General features: G+C 30.9%; 3 protein-coding genes across 3 annotated transcripts in view; all 3 read right to left on the bottom strand.

Annotated features, from left to right (window-relative positions):
- Window positions 1–22: 22 nt before the first annotated feature.
- On the bottom strand, window positions 23–2,871 carry LOC109159911 (putative late blight resistance protein homolog R1B-17). The gene is made up of 2 exons (XM_019308021.1): window positions 311–2,871; window positions 23–210 (listed from the first exon to the last, which is right to left on the bottom strand). The coding sequence occupies exon 1, from the start codon at window positions 2,869–2,871 to the stop codon at window positions 325–327; it is 2,547 nt and encodes an 848-aa protein (XP_019163566.1). The 3' UTR covers window positions 23–210; window positions 311–324.
- A 9,658-nt stretch (window positions 2,872–12,529) lies between these two features.
- Window positions 12,530–13,745, bottom strand: LOC109159975 (putative late blight resistance protein homolog R1B-14). The gene is made up of 2 exons (XM_019308091.1): window positions 12,821–13,745; window positions 12,530–12,716 (listed from the first exon to the last, which is right to left on the bottom strand). Exons 1-2 carry the CDS (start codon window positions 13,685–13,687, stop codon window positions 12,702–12,704), a joined length of 882 nt encoding a protein of 293 aa, XP_019163636.1. The 5' UTR covers window positions 13,688–13,745; the 3' UTR covers window positions 12,530–12,701.
- Window positions 13,746–13,885: 140 nt separating this feature from the next.
- Window positions 13,886–16,704, bottom strand: part of LOC109159971 (putative late blight resistance protein homolog R1B-23) — a 33,369-nt gene continuing 30,550 nt past the window's right edge. The window contains exons 2-3 of the mRNA XM_019308088.1: window positions 14,159–15,468; window positions 13,886–14,037 (exon numbers count right to left, since the gene is read on the bottom strand). Of these exons, the coding sequence (XP_019163633.1) occupies window positions 13,996–14,037; window positions 14,159–15,430 (1,314 nt within the window). The 5' untranslated portion in view covers window positions 15,431–15,468 and the 3' untranslated portion in view covers window positions 13,886–13,995. The remainder of the gene's footprint in view (window positions 14,038–14,158; window positions 15,469–16,704) is intronic.

Raw genomic sequence — 16,704 nt, 5'->3', positions numbered from 1 at the left:
AGCTCCTGCCCTAATATAATGGTTTTAGACAGACAACTTTGAGAGAGCTAAGCATGCAACTGATTAAACTAGAAACACAGAGGGAGTTCACAATGATAGATAGATAGACATGCATATCCATTTTTCTTTAGTCTTCTTTTCTCAAGCTTTCCTTCTTCTACTCCTCTAGCACAACTCAATTTCATCCATCAAACTAAGCTTCATAGAAACCTGTCATGAATGGTGAAACTAAGTCAGGATAATGATACAATTGAATGGAGTTAAGAAAGAAAAGTGAGTAATTAAGAAAGATAAAGGCCGGGAGAGAGACCAGAAAGCTAGTAGCTAGCCATGTTGCTCTGCCACAATCACATCCACACTATTACCATAATCAAGTTGTTCTTCCTTGATTTTCTCGGCTGAAGCAACCACAGAAGGACGACAACGCGCTAATTGGATTGATTTCAATCCGTCAATTTCTACAAACCAGCTAGGGATCTCTTTCAAGTTCTTGCACCGAAAAAGGGAGAGGTGCTGGAGTTTTGGGAAATGATGACCGGTGGCTTTCCAATCATTGAGATAAGTTAAGCCAATTTCCAAAACAATTAACTGGCCGAATTTGTCATCCTCTGATAGCTCCCACAGTTTGCCTACACAGGCATCACTTAACTTGAGCACCTCCAACCTAGGCAACTTGCAAAGAACATTAATTCCATTCCACTCAAAATGATTGTTTTCAAATTTTAACCGCTTAAGGCTTTTCAAGAGAACAATATGGCTGTTAATCTGGATCATCTTTGGACTTGTATTATTGAATTCACTAGCACAAATACTCAGTCTCTCCAGCTGCTGTAAACTGACAAGGTTCTCGATGCAATCATTGCACTCTCTTACTCCACCGTCAATCTGTATCTTCTTTACGTTCGGAACATGTGAAAAGAATTCTTTTGTGCAATGCTTACCCCTCAACCAAGAAAGACTCTGCAAGTTTTGATGAACAAATTTGGGAGGATGTCCCATAATAGATAATAAACAACGAAAATATTGCAGTTGTGGAAACTCCAAATAGTTCCTATGATCTGCACAAATATATAGTGTTTGAAGATTCCAAGCCTTGAACAGTTCCACAATATTTATATGATGAAACGGTGGAGGTAAGTATCTTAAATGGACGAGATCCACTATAATAATATTATAGTGTATCAGAAAGCGCCTAAAGAAGAATACTCTTAATAGCTTGAATTGTTCCAAATTTAAGCTTATGCGTTCTGAAAAACAGAAGATGGACCGACAGCTTCTTGATGAATAACATAGTGTAGACACATCAAAATTTGATGATTGTATGCTTACCCAACGGAAGCATCTTTCAGGAAACTCTGAACCATTTTCTCGAACAACATGTAGAAGGTTCTCCTTTTGAGCCTTTTCCACGCAAAAGGCATGCAATAAATCATGCACCCCAAACACTTTAATTTTTCTTCCACAACAACTCCACTTGCTCACACAAATTAAGTTTCGATCCATAAGTTCTTGTATGTACCTTTCAGCCACTACATCAAAGTTTTCATTCTCGGATGCCTTTACAAGTCCTTCCGCAGACCATAACCTTGAAAGTTCATTAGCATTGATCTCATTATCTTCTGGAAAAACCCCTAAATATAAAAAGCATGCCTTTAAGTGGTGAGGCAAGTGATTGTAGCTTAGTGAGAGTATTTTTGAACATGTTGCCGCAACAGTTGTTGTAGAAGAATCTAGAGCTTTTGCAATATTCTCCCAATCATTTAGTGTGTTGAGTTTGGAGAACAATCCGGCAACCACAATTATCGCTAAAGGCAACCCTTTGCATTTTTTAACAATTGGCTTCCCGATTATCTCAAATTCAGCACCACGAGATTTACCTGCCTTTTCACAAAATAAATTCCAACTATCAGTTTGATCCAATAATTGCATATGATGAGAAAAGTCATTCTTGGAGCTAATATAATTTGCCACCTCTGCGAGGCGAGTAGTTAACAATACTCGACTCCCATTTCCATCACCAGGAAAGCAATTTTTAACATCATCCCATGCCTCACCACTCCACACATCATCAACCACAACCATGTACCTTTGACGCTTTAAACATTGGTAGAGTTTTAAAGCAAGATCCTCATCAGTGGAGTTTTCTAGGTTGCCTTGTTTGGAAATTGAATTAAGAAGACCTACGAGCATTTGCCTCTTGTTGTGAAGCTGTGATGCGACAACCCAGGCTCTCACGTCAAAGTGCATAGAAACTGATGGATCTTCATAAACTTGTCTGGCCAAAGTTGTCTTACCGATTCCTCCCATACCTATAATTGATACAACTTTTTTTTCCTTAGATCCATGTTCAGTTAGCAGCTTCTTGATTGTCCTAAACTCGTCTTCTTTTCCGACCATTTGTTCCTTGGAGTGTGAAGCGTGCTGGGAGGAAAGAACTTCTGACCTTCGTATAACATCATGGGCTGTCTTTCTTCCTTCTGCCTTGATTTTCACCAACTCTTCCTTGATGGCTTCAATTTCTTCCATTGCAGTTTGAAAAACTTGGCCAAGTTTCACACAAGGCTGAGTCGTCTTCTCCGCATCTTCCTCATCATCATAAAGGTGTGCTACTAGGATTTCGATTTCATCTTCCACTCTGAATGCTAAATCCCTCAGCTTCATTTCCAAGTCTTTAACTGCTTCAACACCATCCAGATTGATTCTTTCCTCATCGAGCTCATTTATGAGAAATCCAAGCTTTTGGTGGAAATATTTGATTAAGCCTTTGTTGTGAGAGATGAGATCATGGTGCAGTACAAGTGGACGAGGCTTATATTGCATGAACTCAAGCTCTATTGTTCTCAGAAGAGAAGCTACAGCTACACAAGCCATCTAGATCTGTTTGTGTGCGATAGATGAAACTGCAACTGCAACTCTTTTGATTGATTATTGTGGGTAAGGTTTCACAGAATTGAATATGCAAGTGGAACTAATATCAACAGGAACTGCACTGCACATGGTGAAATTCAATAATGGCAAAACACCCTTGTTAATGCAATTTTTTGTTAGTTACTTCGATTGTGTGTAAGCTTTCACAGAAGAAGCAAGTGGAACTAATTTAATTAATATCAACAGGAATTCAATAATGGCAAGACACCCTCTATAATGCAATGATATTTTTTAAAGTTAAATGTTTTGTTGGCTTTCTGCAACTTGTAGCATTAAATATTTTAATTCGATCAAAGATAACATCATAGCTTAGCTTCTTGTTGGAAAGATATAAAAAATGTAGTTGTCAGGAATCATTCATTGAATTACCAAAAAAAAAAAAAATGGTAGCTTAGGATTCAGTATGGTGACAAATCCAATAAATAGTAAGATAGTCATTAATAAGCTGTAATGTCTAATTTTAATATAACAACTATGATTAACATTCAATTTTTAATTATTATTATTCCTTCTGTCCAGTTTTATGTATCTTGTTCAATTCGGTTAATCATGTTTGATTGAAGTTATTTTAATTTAATTTTTTATAATATTAAGTTTAGTATTAGTATGTAAAATTTATATATTTTGAAATAATTTTAAAAGCATTATTAAATATATACAAAAAATAAATTTAAAATTAATTAAAAATAAGTAATGAAAGAAAGAATTGACTTGACTAATAAATAGTAAAATATGACAGATAAATTGTGACAAAGGGGTAAATTTAATAAACAAATTCTAATTAGGGTCCGTTTGGAACCCAAAACCATGTCCAAACACATTCCAACACGTATCAACAACAACACAGATTCGATTAACAAAGATTGAACCAAGAGAGTATAAAAAATGGGTAATATTTAATAAACAAATTCTAATTAGTTGAAACTAGAAAGATAAATAAATGTCTAGATGGGATGGTCAGCTGTAAAATTGTTAGAGTCTTTGATATATGTTTTCAAATTTCAACAATATCTACCTATTCTCTTGGGAAAATGCTATTTTTTGTCAATGAATTTTAAGAAAAATCACTTTCCATCCCTTAATTTTTCTTGCACATTTTGTCAGGAAAAAGACATTTTTCATCCCTAAACTATTTAAGGTTTGAGTTAATAAAAAAAAAAAAACAAAAATCACAAACAATTGAAAAATGAAAATAACTCGCTTTGCATACAAATGAGGAGCAAAAAATATATACTTTAAGAATGAAAAATATCAAAAAAAAAATAATCAGTCTACTATCAATTAATTGGTGCAAATGGGTACACAATAGAAAAAGTTTATATTACAGCTTAGCGATATAAATTGAAATAAAGGGTCTAAGAATTTTAGTTAGATGTGAGTAAATGTAATTAGTTTTGTAGAATTTAGCAAGTTTTTAAGGAAGAAAGCTAAGAGGGGAAGATAATGCATACCTGAGGAGAGGAGAGGAGAGGAAAGGAGTTGTGGAATTTGGGATTTGGTAATCTCTCTCTGCTGCTGATTATTGTATGGGCAGTACTTAATGCATGCGGTATGGTGTATTTATTGAGAGAGACTAATCAATATTTAATTTCCTTGTAAACTTTGAATTTAGACCCTTTTATATAATGTAGGGTTTGTTTGGAAGCTTTGACAATATATATATATATATATATATATTTTTTTTTGAAAAATGATTTTTTAAAATGACTTATTTTTAAAAAATATTTTAATTTTTTGGTGAGGCTAGTTGTAATAATAATTCGTAAACAAGCTTAAAGATAGATTAAAAAAAAAAACAAGGAAAAAAAAAAGAATTTGAAAAATGTATTCCGACTATAAATTGAAGTTATTGAACCTTTAATTTTTTTCATTGACCAGAATAACATTTCTCTTTTAACTTTATTTTCTTTGAATAACCAAACAAGGAAAAATCCAAAAATAACTTTCGAAAGTCATTTTTTGGTTTCCAAAGTGACCCTTAATTTTTACTCATAATGTAATTTATATTTATTAGGTGTCAACGAATTAATTGATCACACTTATAATCAAATATTGGTTAGGTTATTGACTTAGTAACCATAAGATTACAAGTTCGATTATCCATGGGAGTACATGGTCTATTGATCTTCTTGGTTTGAGTCGGTTAGCTATAAAAGATCTAGGCTAATTTATCTCATTGTTTACATATTTTCAGATAGTATCTACAGTTTCTCTCGTCATTCAAAAAAAAATTAAATAATTAAATGAGGTAACGCGAAGTCAAAGAAAAAATTTGGATGTATCTTGCATGACTATATATTCTTCCAAATGTTGAACCCCAACCCTAAGGGCCCGAGCATTTGGGAGGATATAAATCATGGTAACGTAACTCAACTGAACATGAACCACAGAGGCTAGACCTTTGCTTACCCTTCACTTTGAGAGGTTGCTCCCACACTACCACTGATGAGACTCGATCCCTGATCATTCTTCCAAACTTTCACCTCTATGACCAGTTGAGTTGCCCATGTGTGCATTGCATGACTATATATTAAGAATAATAGGGTCCGTTTACCAACAGAAAACTGTTTTCTGTTTTCTGTTTTCTAATTTTTCAGTTTTCATTCTCTGTTTTCTGTTTAGAAAACTTGTTTACTAACAGAAAACCGTTCTCTAGTTTTTGTTTTCTAATTTTTCAGTTTTCACCTAAAATTTAGTTTAGATAATATTAACATTTTTGAGTTAATATTTAAAATATTTTTTTGGATATATTCATTTGAATGACATGTATATGAATATGTAACTTTTACTTTGAATTCTAATGTATATGAGATTTCAATATCCGATATTTGACCGAACTTGTATTATGATGTAACATAATTAAAAATATTTGAACTAATAATCTCTTGAGTTCAATCAAAATCTAAAACATTATATATAGTTTAATTCTTAATTTTGATAATGTAAATAATGTCTAACTTTAAAGTGTAAGCAAATAAATTATATTTAAATAAGTAAAGTAAGTAGAAAATATAAAAGATAGTGATAAGTAAAATAAGATGATAATGAATGTAATCATATCAATGTGGTTATAGTGACATATAACTAAATAGATGATAGATGATTCTATTTTCCATTTCGAAAACAGTTTTTAAGTGTGTTCTAGTTTTTCAGAAATTTTTAAAAATTATTTTCAATTTTCAAAATGAAAAACTGTGTTAGTAAACATGTCTTTTGTTTTTTATTTTTCAATTTTCAAAAATTTTCAGTTAGTAAACGGTCCCTAATGTTTATTTTTTATTTTTTAATTGCGTCTTTATCACGTGGGGTGTTTTTCTTTAACAAATTTATTAATCCTTGTATAGAAATGCTAAAAGTCTAAAAATCCTTAAAAACAAATTATGGTTTTGCCACATGCAAGATCCTTCACTAATTATCATTCCAGATTCCAGTGCACAGGAATCAATTCTATATCTTTATTAGTATTAAAAAAATATTTGTCAAAATGGTTGTTAGAAATGTAGACAAATTAAACAGCAAAGCAACTAAAATAACACCCACTACAGAGAATATTGTTTAATGAAAGTTTCATTTTCTTTGTGCAAATTGATCTCGTCCATAATAATTGGAAAATTATATCTAGGACCAGAAGAAAGCACAATCATGGTGGACCTGATCTACTCTAAAACGACATCGTTTTATATTAAATGTCAATTAATATATCATTTTAATAACATTATCATGTACTATACTTGTAATATATATATATATAAAATAAAGTAGAATCCTAGATTTCTCTCTGCAACCCATTTTCACAAAGCCCATTTACAATTTTGGAGGGAAATCTAGGATTCTGCTTTATTATATAATATTATATAATATATATATATATATATATATATATATATATATATATATATATATATATATATATATATATATATATATAAAGATAAAGATATAGTACATGTTTTAGTATTAGTATAAAAAAAACTATCAAATGTCAATAAGAAATGGGATAGATTAGTTAGCAGAGTAGGTGTTTGATAATAGCAAAGGTTATAGGTACAAATCTTTTGGTAGACAGTCATGTTTTTGATTGCTTTTTTAATATTTAATACACACATATGTATATAACATTTTTTTATATTAATAATGAGATGTGTAATTTATAATATGTTTTATATTCAAATTATTTTATCAAATTAATTATGTTTCATATTTTGTTATGAATATTTTTATACAGTTTCGTTGCGTTTTATTTTTCGTCCATATCCAACAATATTTACAACTATATTTCTTAGGTAATTTATTTATTTATTTTTTTAAATTATCTCTTTTGTTTTAATGTTTTGCCTTTACTGAAAAAATTTTCGAATCCGTCTGTACTTCTTCGCCCCCTTATTGAATTTCTGGCTCCGTCCCTAATAAAAAGATGTTGTTACAGCTCGTAGTTGGTGTAAATTATGATTTATTTGCATCCTTCAGATTGCAAAGTTTCGAAAACAAATTTGTCTAGAACTTTGTTATAGAGAGTTGAGGTTGAATCTCTATCCTTGGATGCATTATATTGATGGCTGCTTCCAACTTCTCTTCTCCACAATAACATTATTCATCTTAATTGGTCTTTTTCTCAAGTTTGAGTCCCAACACATCACCTTTACATTGCCAAAACTTCTCTCAGCTCCCTAAATTTTAAAGAATACATCTATACCAGTTTACTAGAGTTTTAGAGCTAATTAAAATCCTTTAATTTGCATATAAAGGAGTACCATCACGTATAAGTTCTTGTGAAATAGATTGGGTTAGTTGAATCTTGCAGTTAATTATAGGCTGTGATGGGTTGTAGTCAGTCGTTATATTATAGACCGCGGTGCATGTGCACCACGGTCAAAAACGGCGCCGTTAGAGTTAACGGAGTCCGCTTGTTTGGTGTATTAAATACCAATTGACACTATAATATATCTAAATCGACACTGCAGTTATATCAAAATGATACTGTAGTTATAGTGAAATGAAACTGCAGTGTATATAAAATGAAACTGAATAACATTTCACATATTTGAGTGTATATTGTACAATAAAGTTGTAATTATATCAAAATGATCATATAGTTGTGTTTTAATGAAACTATAGTGTATATAAAATAAAATTAAATGACATTTTCACATATTTGAGTCTATAAATATCGAATGAAACTATAGTTATATCAAAATGAAACTGTAGTTGTGTTGAACTGAAACTGCAGTGTATACAAAATGACACTGAATAACAGAGTTACTTTTTGCAAAAGGGTGCGAAACGGCGGAAGCAAACACTGTTTATTTTCATTTAAAAAAAAAGACGCGCGGTGCATAATATAATTTGCCGGTTGTAGTAGCTATTGTATTCAAGTTTTGTACAAAACTAATCTTTTATCTTCTTTATATATATATATATATATATATATATATATATATATATATATATATATATATATATAATAAAGCAGAATATAGCTACAAAATTTTCTCCCAAAGTGTGAATGCATTTCTACTATATATATACTAATAAGAGTCCAAGAGAGTTAGGCCTATAATGGATAGAAAAAATGGCGGTCACAGATTTTAATTAAATAAATGGCTCAGATTGATCAAATTTTAATTTTTCCTTGAGATTTCCAAATTTATCCTTAATGATTATGATTATCCGTTAACTTTTCCGTTAAATATTATCTTTTCCGTTAATTTCTGTTAGTTCACCGTTGACTTATCCATTGATTTCAATAAGAAAGGTCTTAGGTTCGAACTTCATCTCAATCAAAGTTGGCATAATTAGTACTCTATTTAACTCTTATTAAATTAAATAATAATTTAGTAGCTACAACAAAAAATAATACATATGCATTTCTTTAATTTAGAATTATGTGTCTACAATGTCTTTATTCAAAAAAAAAAAAAATTATTCATTATCAATAAATTAAATAAGAGAAATAATTTAATTAGTTATATTGTCTTTATTTTTCTCCAATATAAAAATTCTTTACATTCAAATTCAGCAATTGATTATATTCGCTACATTGTCCCTACAATGTCTTTATTAAAAAAAATTATTCATAATCAATAAATTAATTAAGAGAAATAATTTTATTAGTTATATTGTCTTTATTTTTCTCCAATGTAAAAATTCTTTACATTCAAATTCATCAATTAATTATATTCACTACATTGTCTATTATATTTTTTGTGCACTATTTTTTTTTAATTAAATATCAAAGTTATAATACAAAATAATGCTATATATTTATTTACCAAGTATTTTATTGATACCATGAAAAATTTAAAAAATATATAATTAATAAAGCCAATCATATTAACTATTTGAGGGATTTGTTGACAAAGAGAGTATTCAAATCACACAACAAATTGAAGTGAGAACTATCTCGCAATGTCTTGGTTTGATAATCAGCAGTTAGCGGTTAGCGTTAGCGGATTATATTAGCATATTTGACAAGTGAATTATATCAATGGTTGATAAAAAGATATTTGAAAAAATTAGCTGTTTAGATTAACATGTAAAATGATCTAAGAGTATAATAATAATAATAATAATAATAATAATAATAATAATAATAATAATAATAATAATAATAATAATAATAATAATAATAATAATAATTGTTATATATATATATATATATATATATATATATATATATATATATATATATATATATATATATATATACTTGCGTTCAAATGAGGACAAGTATATTATAGAGGACTGTGAGGACAGATGTAGTGTGTGCCATTAGCCTGTATGTTGTGTGCATGGCCGAATGTAGTCGTGTGCCACAGTTTGTATGTCGCGTGCATACTTTTGTTAATTAATAGAGCCTAGGTTCGAAACCTGATGCTTACATGTATTCTTGTGTGCCATTATGTATTAAATTGTGTGCCTGATAGTAATTTGTTGTATGCCCATTATTTGTCCTCACAGTCCTCTATATATTGTTGTCCTCATTTGAACTCAACCCTATATATATATATATATATATATATATATATATATATATATATATATATATATATATATATATATATATATATAATTAAGCCAATCGTATTAACTACTTGGGGGATTTATGGACGAAAAGAGTATTCAAATCACACAACAAATTGAAGTGGGAAATTATCTCGCAATGTTCTTATTTGGCAATCAGCAGTTAGCTCTTCAATATAGTATATATTTAATATTTTATGCCCTAATTTTTATTTGCTCTCCCTTATGTCCCGTATTTGGTTTCAACCATACCTATACAATTATTTTATTGACAATTATAATCAATCTTGACTATATTATCTTGCATTTTTAAACTTAGAATTACATACCTATTTAAATACGCAAATTCAACATTTAATTATGTATGCATGAACAATTCCAATATAATCTTGCCTTGATATACGTTAAATTACTTATTTAAAAAAAAAACATTGGGCATTATCACAATCGCGCAATGCGCGTACAAAACTAGTTGATAGAAATAAGATTCAAGTATAAATGCATTAATTGTGTGGGTAGATGTATTTATACATATTTTTTTTTAAATTATTATGTGTATTTATATTTTATAAATTATATTTTATTATTATAGCTCTATCTCTATATATATTAAAGCATAATGAAGTATGGAAAAAAGTTTATTGTGTTCAAATTTATTGGTAAAGTTTTATATTTAATATTTTTTTTTTGAAAAAGTTTTATATTTAATATAATTTGTTTATATATTCATTTAAACGTCGATTATAATTAATTTGACTCCACATATATAAAGAGGGGAAATTAGATATAAAATAAATATAGTTCTTTAATAAATAATCTTTTTCAAATGAATAAGTTTTTGGTGGAGATTTTCGACAAATATCGCCTGTTATTTTATTTACAAGTTTTATTTAAATACGTTAGTTATATAATTAAAGTAGTTATTTCAAATTCAAATTCCTTTAAAAAAAAAATTCAAATTCAAATAATAATACAAGTAACAATAAACTTTAAAATCAACATACTAATAGCATAATTAAACTTTTAAAAATATTAACTATTATTGTATAGTTATACTTACATTTTTAATCAAACTAATTCTGAGCTCAAGAACTCAAGTACGTTTTTCTGTTTCCACAACCATTACTTTCTTTGCTAATTCAGAGGATGTCAAAAATTTAATTGATAAATTTGTTAAATTAATAATAGCTCGTGCATCGCACGGGACAATTACTAGTACTACTTACAGGGCGTTTGGTTGGAGGGATTTTAAATTCCCTTCCCACTTAATTCCCACCTAATTCCAAATGTCATTAAATTCCGTAGTTTGGTTGGAGGGAATTGTAATTCCATGGAATTGCAATTCCTCCATTTTCATGGAATTAAAATCCCATGTCCCCCTGGTATTTTAATTCCTAGGAAAAAAAGATAGTGATGAGTCAATATTACCCCTTCCTTTTTTAACCTAAAATTAATGTCTAACAACAATAATGGACATTTTTGACTTTATACTACTTATTTCCTTTCAATTCCCATGTATACCAAACATTGGAATTGAAATTCCCAGTAATTCTATTCCTGTCAACCAAACACTGGAATTTAAATTCCCACTTTATTCCCAATAATTCAACTCCCATGAAATTACAATTCCTTTCCCACATAATTTCCCCCTCCAACCAAACGCCCTGTTATATAGTGAAAATTTCTCCTAGAGAGGGAACATTAGACTAGGGGAGTTATAATTCTTGGCGAATGGCGAAGCACTATCAACTTCTTTTGTTATTTCCTTCATTACACTTTACTTTTGATCAATTAGGGAATAATAGCAAGTGTGTGAATTTTTTCAATATTAAAAAAAAAAAAAAAAAAAAACCTTTACCCAACTTTCTATCACATTAATCAAATCAACTTTCTATCACATATTTTCTCAACAATTCACTGAAGTAGTCGAAAATTAAACCTCCTGCCCTAATATAATGGTTGTAGACAACATTAATTTGAGAGAGCTAAGCAACTGATTAAACTAGAAACACATAGGGAGAAAACTAAAAGATAGACACCAGTTACCAGCAAGGTATATACAAGCAATTTGAAGAGCTTGCAAGTCACTGTTGGCAAGCCATTTGATCCCTTGCAATTGCTGGAGAATAGAAGAATCTCAGGAGGGAATAATAACTCTGATCAACAATTCTGTTGTCGTGGTTTTAAGCTTGGAAGCCGCCTATTGAGACCAGCGACGGTAAAAGAAAACAGTCTCCAGTAATGCACAAATCTGCTGGCATGGAGTTGATGAATGATAAGATGCTGCTTTTACATTATAATTTCAAATATCTCATTGCACACCACCCCACAAATTTGCCATTCTGGCATTCTTTTGCTGAATATATATGCTATTACTGCTATAACATTTATTCACTTCAATCAAAAATAAATTATAATAACATTTAACTGAGCTGCAAAGTTAAAGGCCAAACCAATATAAACATTGAATGAACTTCAAGCATTACCTTATGAATGAAATAGAAACAAAGGTTTTTAAAACAAAAAGCACAACAAATTAAAGGACGCTTTAAAGTAGCACATGCAAATGAATTAATTAGAGTGATGCAATGCTTTCTCATACAATGTTGCAAGGTCAAATTTTATGATTCACAATGATAGATAGACATGCATGCATACCCATTTTTCTCTACTCTTCTTTTCTCAAGCTTTTCTCCTTGTACTGTTCTGGCACAATTCAATTTCATCCATCAAACTAAGCTTCATCATACTCATCAATGCTCAAAAACCTGTCATGAATGGTTGAAACTAAATTAGGATAATGATGAAATTGAATGGAGTTTAGAAAGAAAAGTAAGTAATTAAGAAAGATAATAAAGGCCGGGAGAGAGACCGGAAAGCTAGTAGCCATTGCATGTTGCTTCGTCACAACCACATTCACAATATTATTCAAATAATCAAGTTGTTCTTCCTTTATTTCCTTGGCTGAAGCCACCACAGAAGGAAGGCAGCGCCTTAATTGGATTGATTTCAATGTTGAAATTTCTGCAAACTCGCTGGGGATCTCTTTCAGTTCCTTGCATGAAAAAAGGGAGAGGTGCTCAAGTTTTGGAAAATGATCACCAGTGGCTTTCCAATCCTCGAGATTAGTTGCACCAATTTTCAAAACAATTAACTGGCAGAATTTGTCATCCTCTGGTAGCTCCCACTCTTCGCCTACACATGCACCACTTAACTCGAGCACCTCCAACCTAGGCAACTTGCAAAGAACATTAATTCCATTCCACCCAAAACAAGTACTTCGAAATTTTAACCTCTTAAGGCTTTTCAAGAGAACAATATGGCTATTAATCTGGATCATTTTTGGAATCGTATAATGCCATCTATTACCATGAATATTCAGTCTCTCCAGCTGCTGTAAACCGACAAGGTTCTCGATGCAATCATTGCACTCAATTTTTTCACCGAAAATCCGTATCTTCTTTAAGTTTGGAACATGTGTAAAGAAGTTTTTTGTGCAATGATTAGGCCTCAACCAAGAAAGACTCTGCAAGTTTTGATGAACATATTTGGGAGGATGTCCCGTAATAAATAAACAACAAAAATATTGCAGTTGTGGAAACTCCAAATAGTTCCTATCAAATGCACGAATATATAGTGTTTGAAGATTCCAAGCCTTGAACAGTTCCATAATATTTTGTTTATGAAGAGCTGGAGGTAAATATCTCAAATGGACAAGATCCACAATATTTTTGTACATCCAAGGGTGGCTAATAAAGAATAATACTCTCAATAGCTTGAATTGTTTCAAATTTAAGTTTGTGGAGAGTGAAAAACAGAAGATGGACCGACAGCTTCTTGATGAATAAGGTAATGTAGACACATCAAAATTTGATGATTGTATGCTTACCCAACGGAAGCTTCTTTGAGGAAAATCTGAACCATTATTTCGAATAACATGCAGAAGGTTCTCATTTTGAGCTTCTTTCACACAAAAGGCATGCAATAAATCATGCACCCCAAACACTTTAATTTTTCTTCCACAACAACTCCACTTGCTCACAAGAATTAGGTTTCGATCCATAAGTTCTTGTATGTACCTTTCAGCCACTACATCGAAATTTTCATTCTCGGAAGCCTTTACAAGTCCTTCCGCATACCATAACCTTGAAAGCTCATTAGCAATGATCTTATTATCTTCTGGAAAAATCCCTAAATATAAAAAGCATGCCTTTAAGTGGTGAGGCAAGTGATTGTAGCTGAGTGAGAGTATTTTTGAACATGTTTCCGCAATAGTTGTTGTTGTAGAAGAATCTAGAGCTTTTGCAATATTCTCCCACTCATTTAGTGTGTTGAGTTTGGAGAATAGTCCGGCAACCACAATTATTGCTAGAGGCAATCCTTTGCATTTTTTAACAATTGGCTTCCCGATGATCTCAAATGCAGCACCACGAGATTTACCTGCCTTTTCACAAAATAAATTCCAACTATCAATTTGATCCAATAATTGCATATGATGAAAAAAGTCATTGTCGGAGCTAATATAATTTGCCACTGCTACGAGACGAGTAGTTAACAATACTCGACTCCCATTTCCATCATCAGGAAAGCAATTGCTAACATCATCCCATGCCTCACCACTCCACACATCATCAACCACAACCATGTACCTTTGACGCTTTAAACATTGGTAGAGTTTTAAAGCAAGATCCTCATCAGTGGAGTTTTCTAGGTTGCCTTGTTTGGAAATTGAATTAAGAAGACCTACAAGCATTTGCCTCTTATTGTGAAGCTGTGATGCGACAACCCAAGCTCGCACGTCAAAGTGGATAGAAACTGATGAATCTTCATAAAGTTGTCTGGCCAAATTTGTTTTACCGATTCCTCCCATACCTATAATTGATACAACTTTTTTTTCCTTGGATCCAAATTCAGTTAGCAGCTTCTTGATTGTCCCAAACTCGTCTTCTTTCCCGACCATTTGTTCCTTGGAGTGTGAAGCGTGCTGGGAGGAAAGAACTTCAGACCTTCGTATAACATCAGGGGCTGTCTTTCTTCCTTCTGCCTCGTCCATATTCTTGATTTTCACCAACTCTTCCTTGATGGCTTCAATTTCTTCCATTGCACTTTGAAAAACTTGACCAAGTTTCACACAAGGCTGAGTCGTCTTCTCCGCATTTGTGTCCCTCTCTTCCACAAAGAGATCTGCTATTCCGTCTAAATATTCATAATCATAAAGGTGTGCTACTAGGAATTCGATTTCATCTTCCACTCTGAAAGCTAAATCCCTGAGCTTGGTTTCCAAGCGTTTAACTGCTTCAACACCATCGATTCTTTCCTCCTCGAGCTGACATATTAGAAATCCAAGATTTTGGTGGAAAGATTGGATCAAGTGTTTGTTGGAAGAGATGAGATGATTGTGCAGTACAAGTGGACGAGGCTTATATTGCAAGAACTCAATCTCTATTGTTCTCACAAGAGAAGCTACTGCTACACAAGCCATTCTTCAATCTCTAGATCAGTTTGTGTGTGATAATGCAATTTTTTGTTAGTTACTTCGATTGTGTGCAAGCTTTCACAGAAGAAGCAAATGTGGAACTAATTTAATTAATATCAACAGGAATTCAATAATGGCTGCCTCTATAATGCAATGCTATTTTTTAAAGTTAAATGTTTTGGTGGTTTTCTGCAACTTGTAGCATTAAATATTTTAATTCAAAGATAAAAAAAATGGTGTAGTTGTCGGGAATCATTCATTGAATGACAAAATAAATAAATAAAGTAGCTTAGTATTCAGTATGGTGAGTGGTGACAAATTCAATAAATAGTAAGATAGTCATTTAATGACCTGTAATGTCTAATTTTAATATAACAACTATGATTAACATTCACCATTTAATTACTAATCCTTTCGTGCAATTTTATATGTCTTGGTTAACCAAGTTTTATTGAAGTTATTTTTAATTTAATTTTTTATAATATTAAGTTTAGTATTAATATATAAAATTTATATATTTTGAAACTATGTTAAAAGTACTATCAAATATAAAAAAAAAATTAAATTAATTAATAAAAATAAGTAAAGAAAGAAATAATTGTTTGACTAATAAATAGTAAATATGACATGTAAATTGTGATAGAGAGTATAAAAAATGGGTAATATTTAATAAACAAATTCTAACTAGTTGAAACTAGAAAGATGAATAAATGTCTAGATGGGACGATGGTCAAGTGTAAAATTGTTAAGTCTTTGAGGGCAAAAACTTAAAAGGGAGTGAACTTTTGTTAATGGTCTTAAAATTCATAGGAAGTAATTAACCATTTATAATTTCGCATCACTTAATCTATTAATGTTTAATTTGTTTTCAAATTTCAACAATATCTACGTATTCTCAAGGGAAAATGCTATTTTTTGTCAATAAATTTTAAAAAAAATATCACTTTTCATCCCTTAATTTTTCTTGCTATTACATTTTGTCAATCAATTTTCTATAAAGTGACATTTTTCTTACCTACACTTTTTAGGCCGGTTTTGAGTTAAATTTAAAAAAAAAAAAAAAAAATCACTAGCAATTGAAAAATGAAAATAACTCACTTTGCATACAAATGAGGAGCAAAAAATATTATATTTCTATAATTTAAGAATGAAAAATATCAAACCCAAGGGGTAGCTCGATCAAGTGGTAAATGAGCTCTTTTTGTGAGGGGAGAATTCCGGGATAATCTGGGTTTGATTCCCACAAGTCGGATGGACTTGGATTGTTAAACGGACAGAGA

This window comes from Ipomoea nil, unplaced genomic scaffold (genome assembly GCF_001879475.1).
Source record: "Ipomoea nil cultivar Tokyo-kokei standard unplaced genomic scaffold, Asagao_1.1 scaffold2845, whole genome shotgun sequence".
NCBI lineage: Eukaryota > Viridiplantae > Streptophyta > Magnoliopsida > Solanales > Convolvulaceae > Ipomoea > Ipomoea nil.
Note: the sequence above shows the minus strand (reverse complement) of the source record. Positions and strands in the feature narration are given on the sequence as shown.

Coding starts and splice junctions, on each gene's coding strand:
- LOC109159911 (XM_019308021.1), bottom strand. CDS start 2,871: ATGGCTTGTGTAGCTGTAGCTTCTCTTCTGAGAACAATAGAGCTTGAG.
- LOC109159975 (XM_019308091.1), bottom strand. CDS start 13,687: ATGTACAAAAATATTGTGGATCTTGTCCATTTGAGATATTTACCTCCA.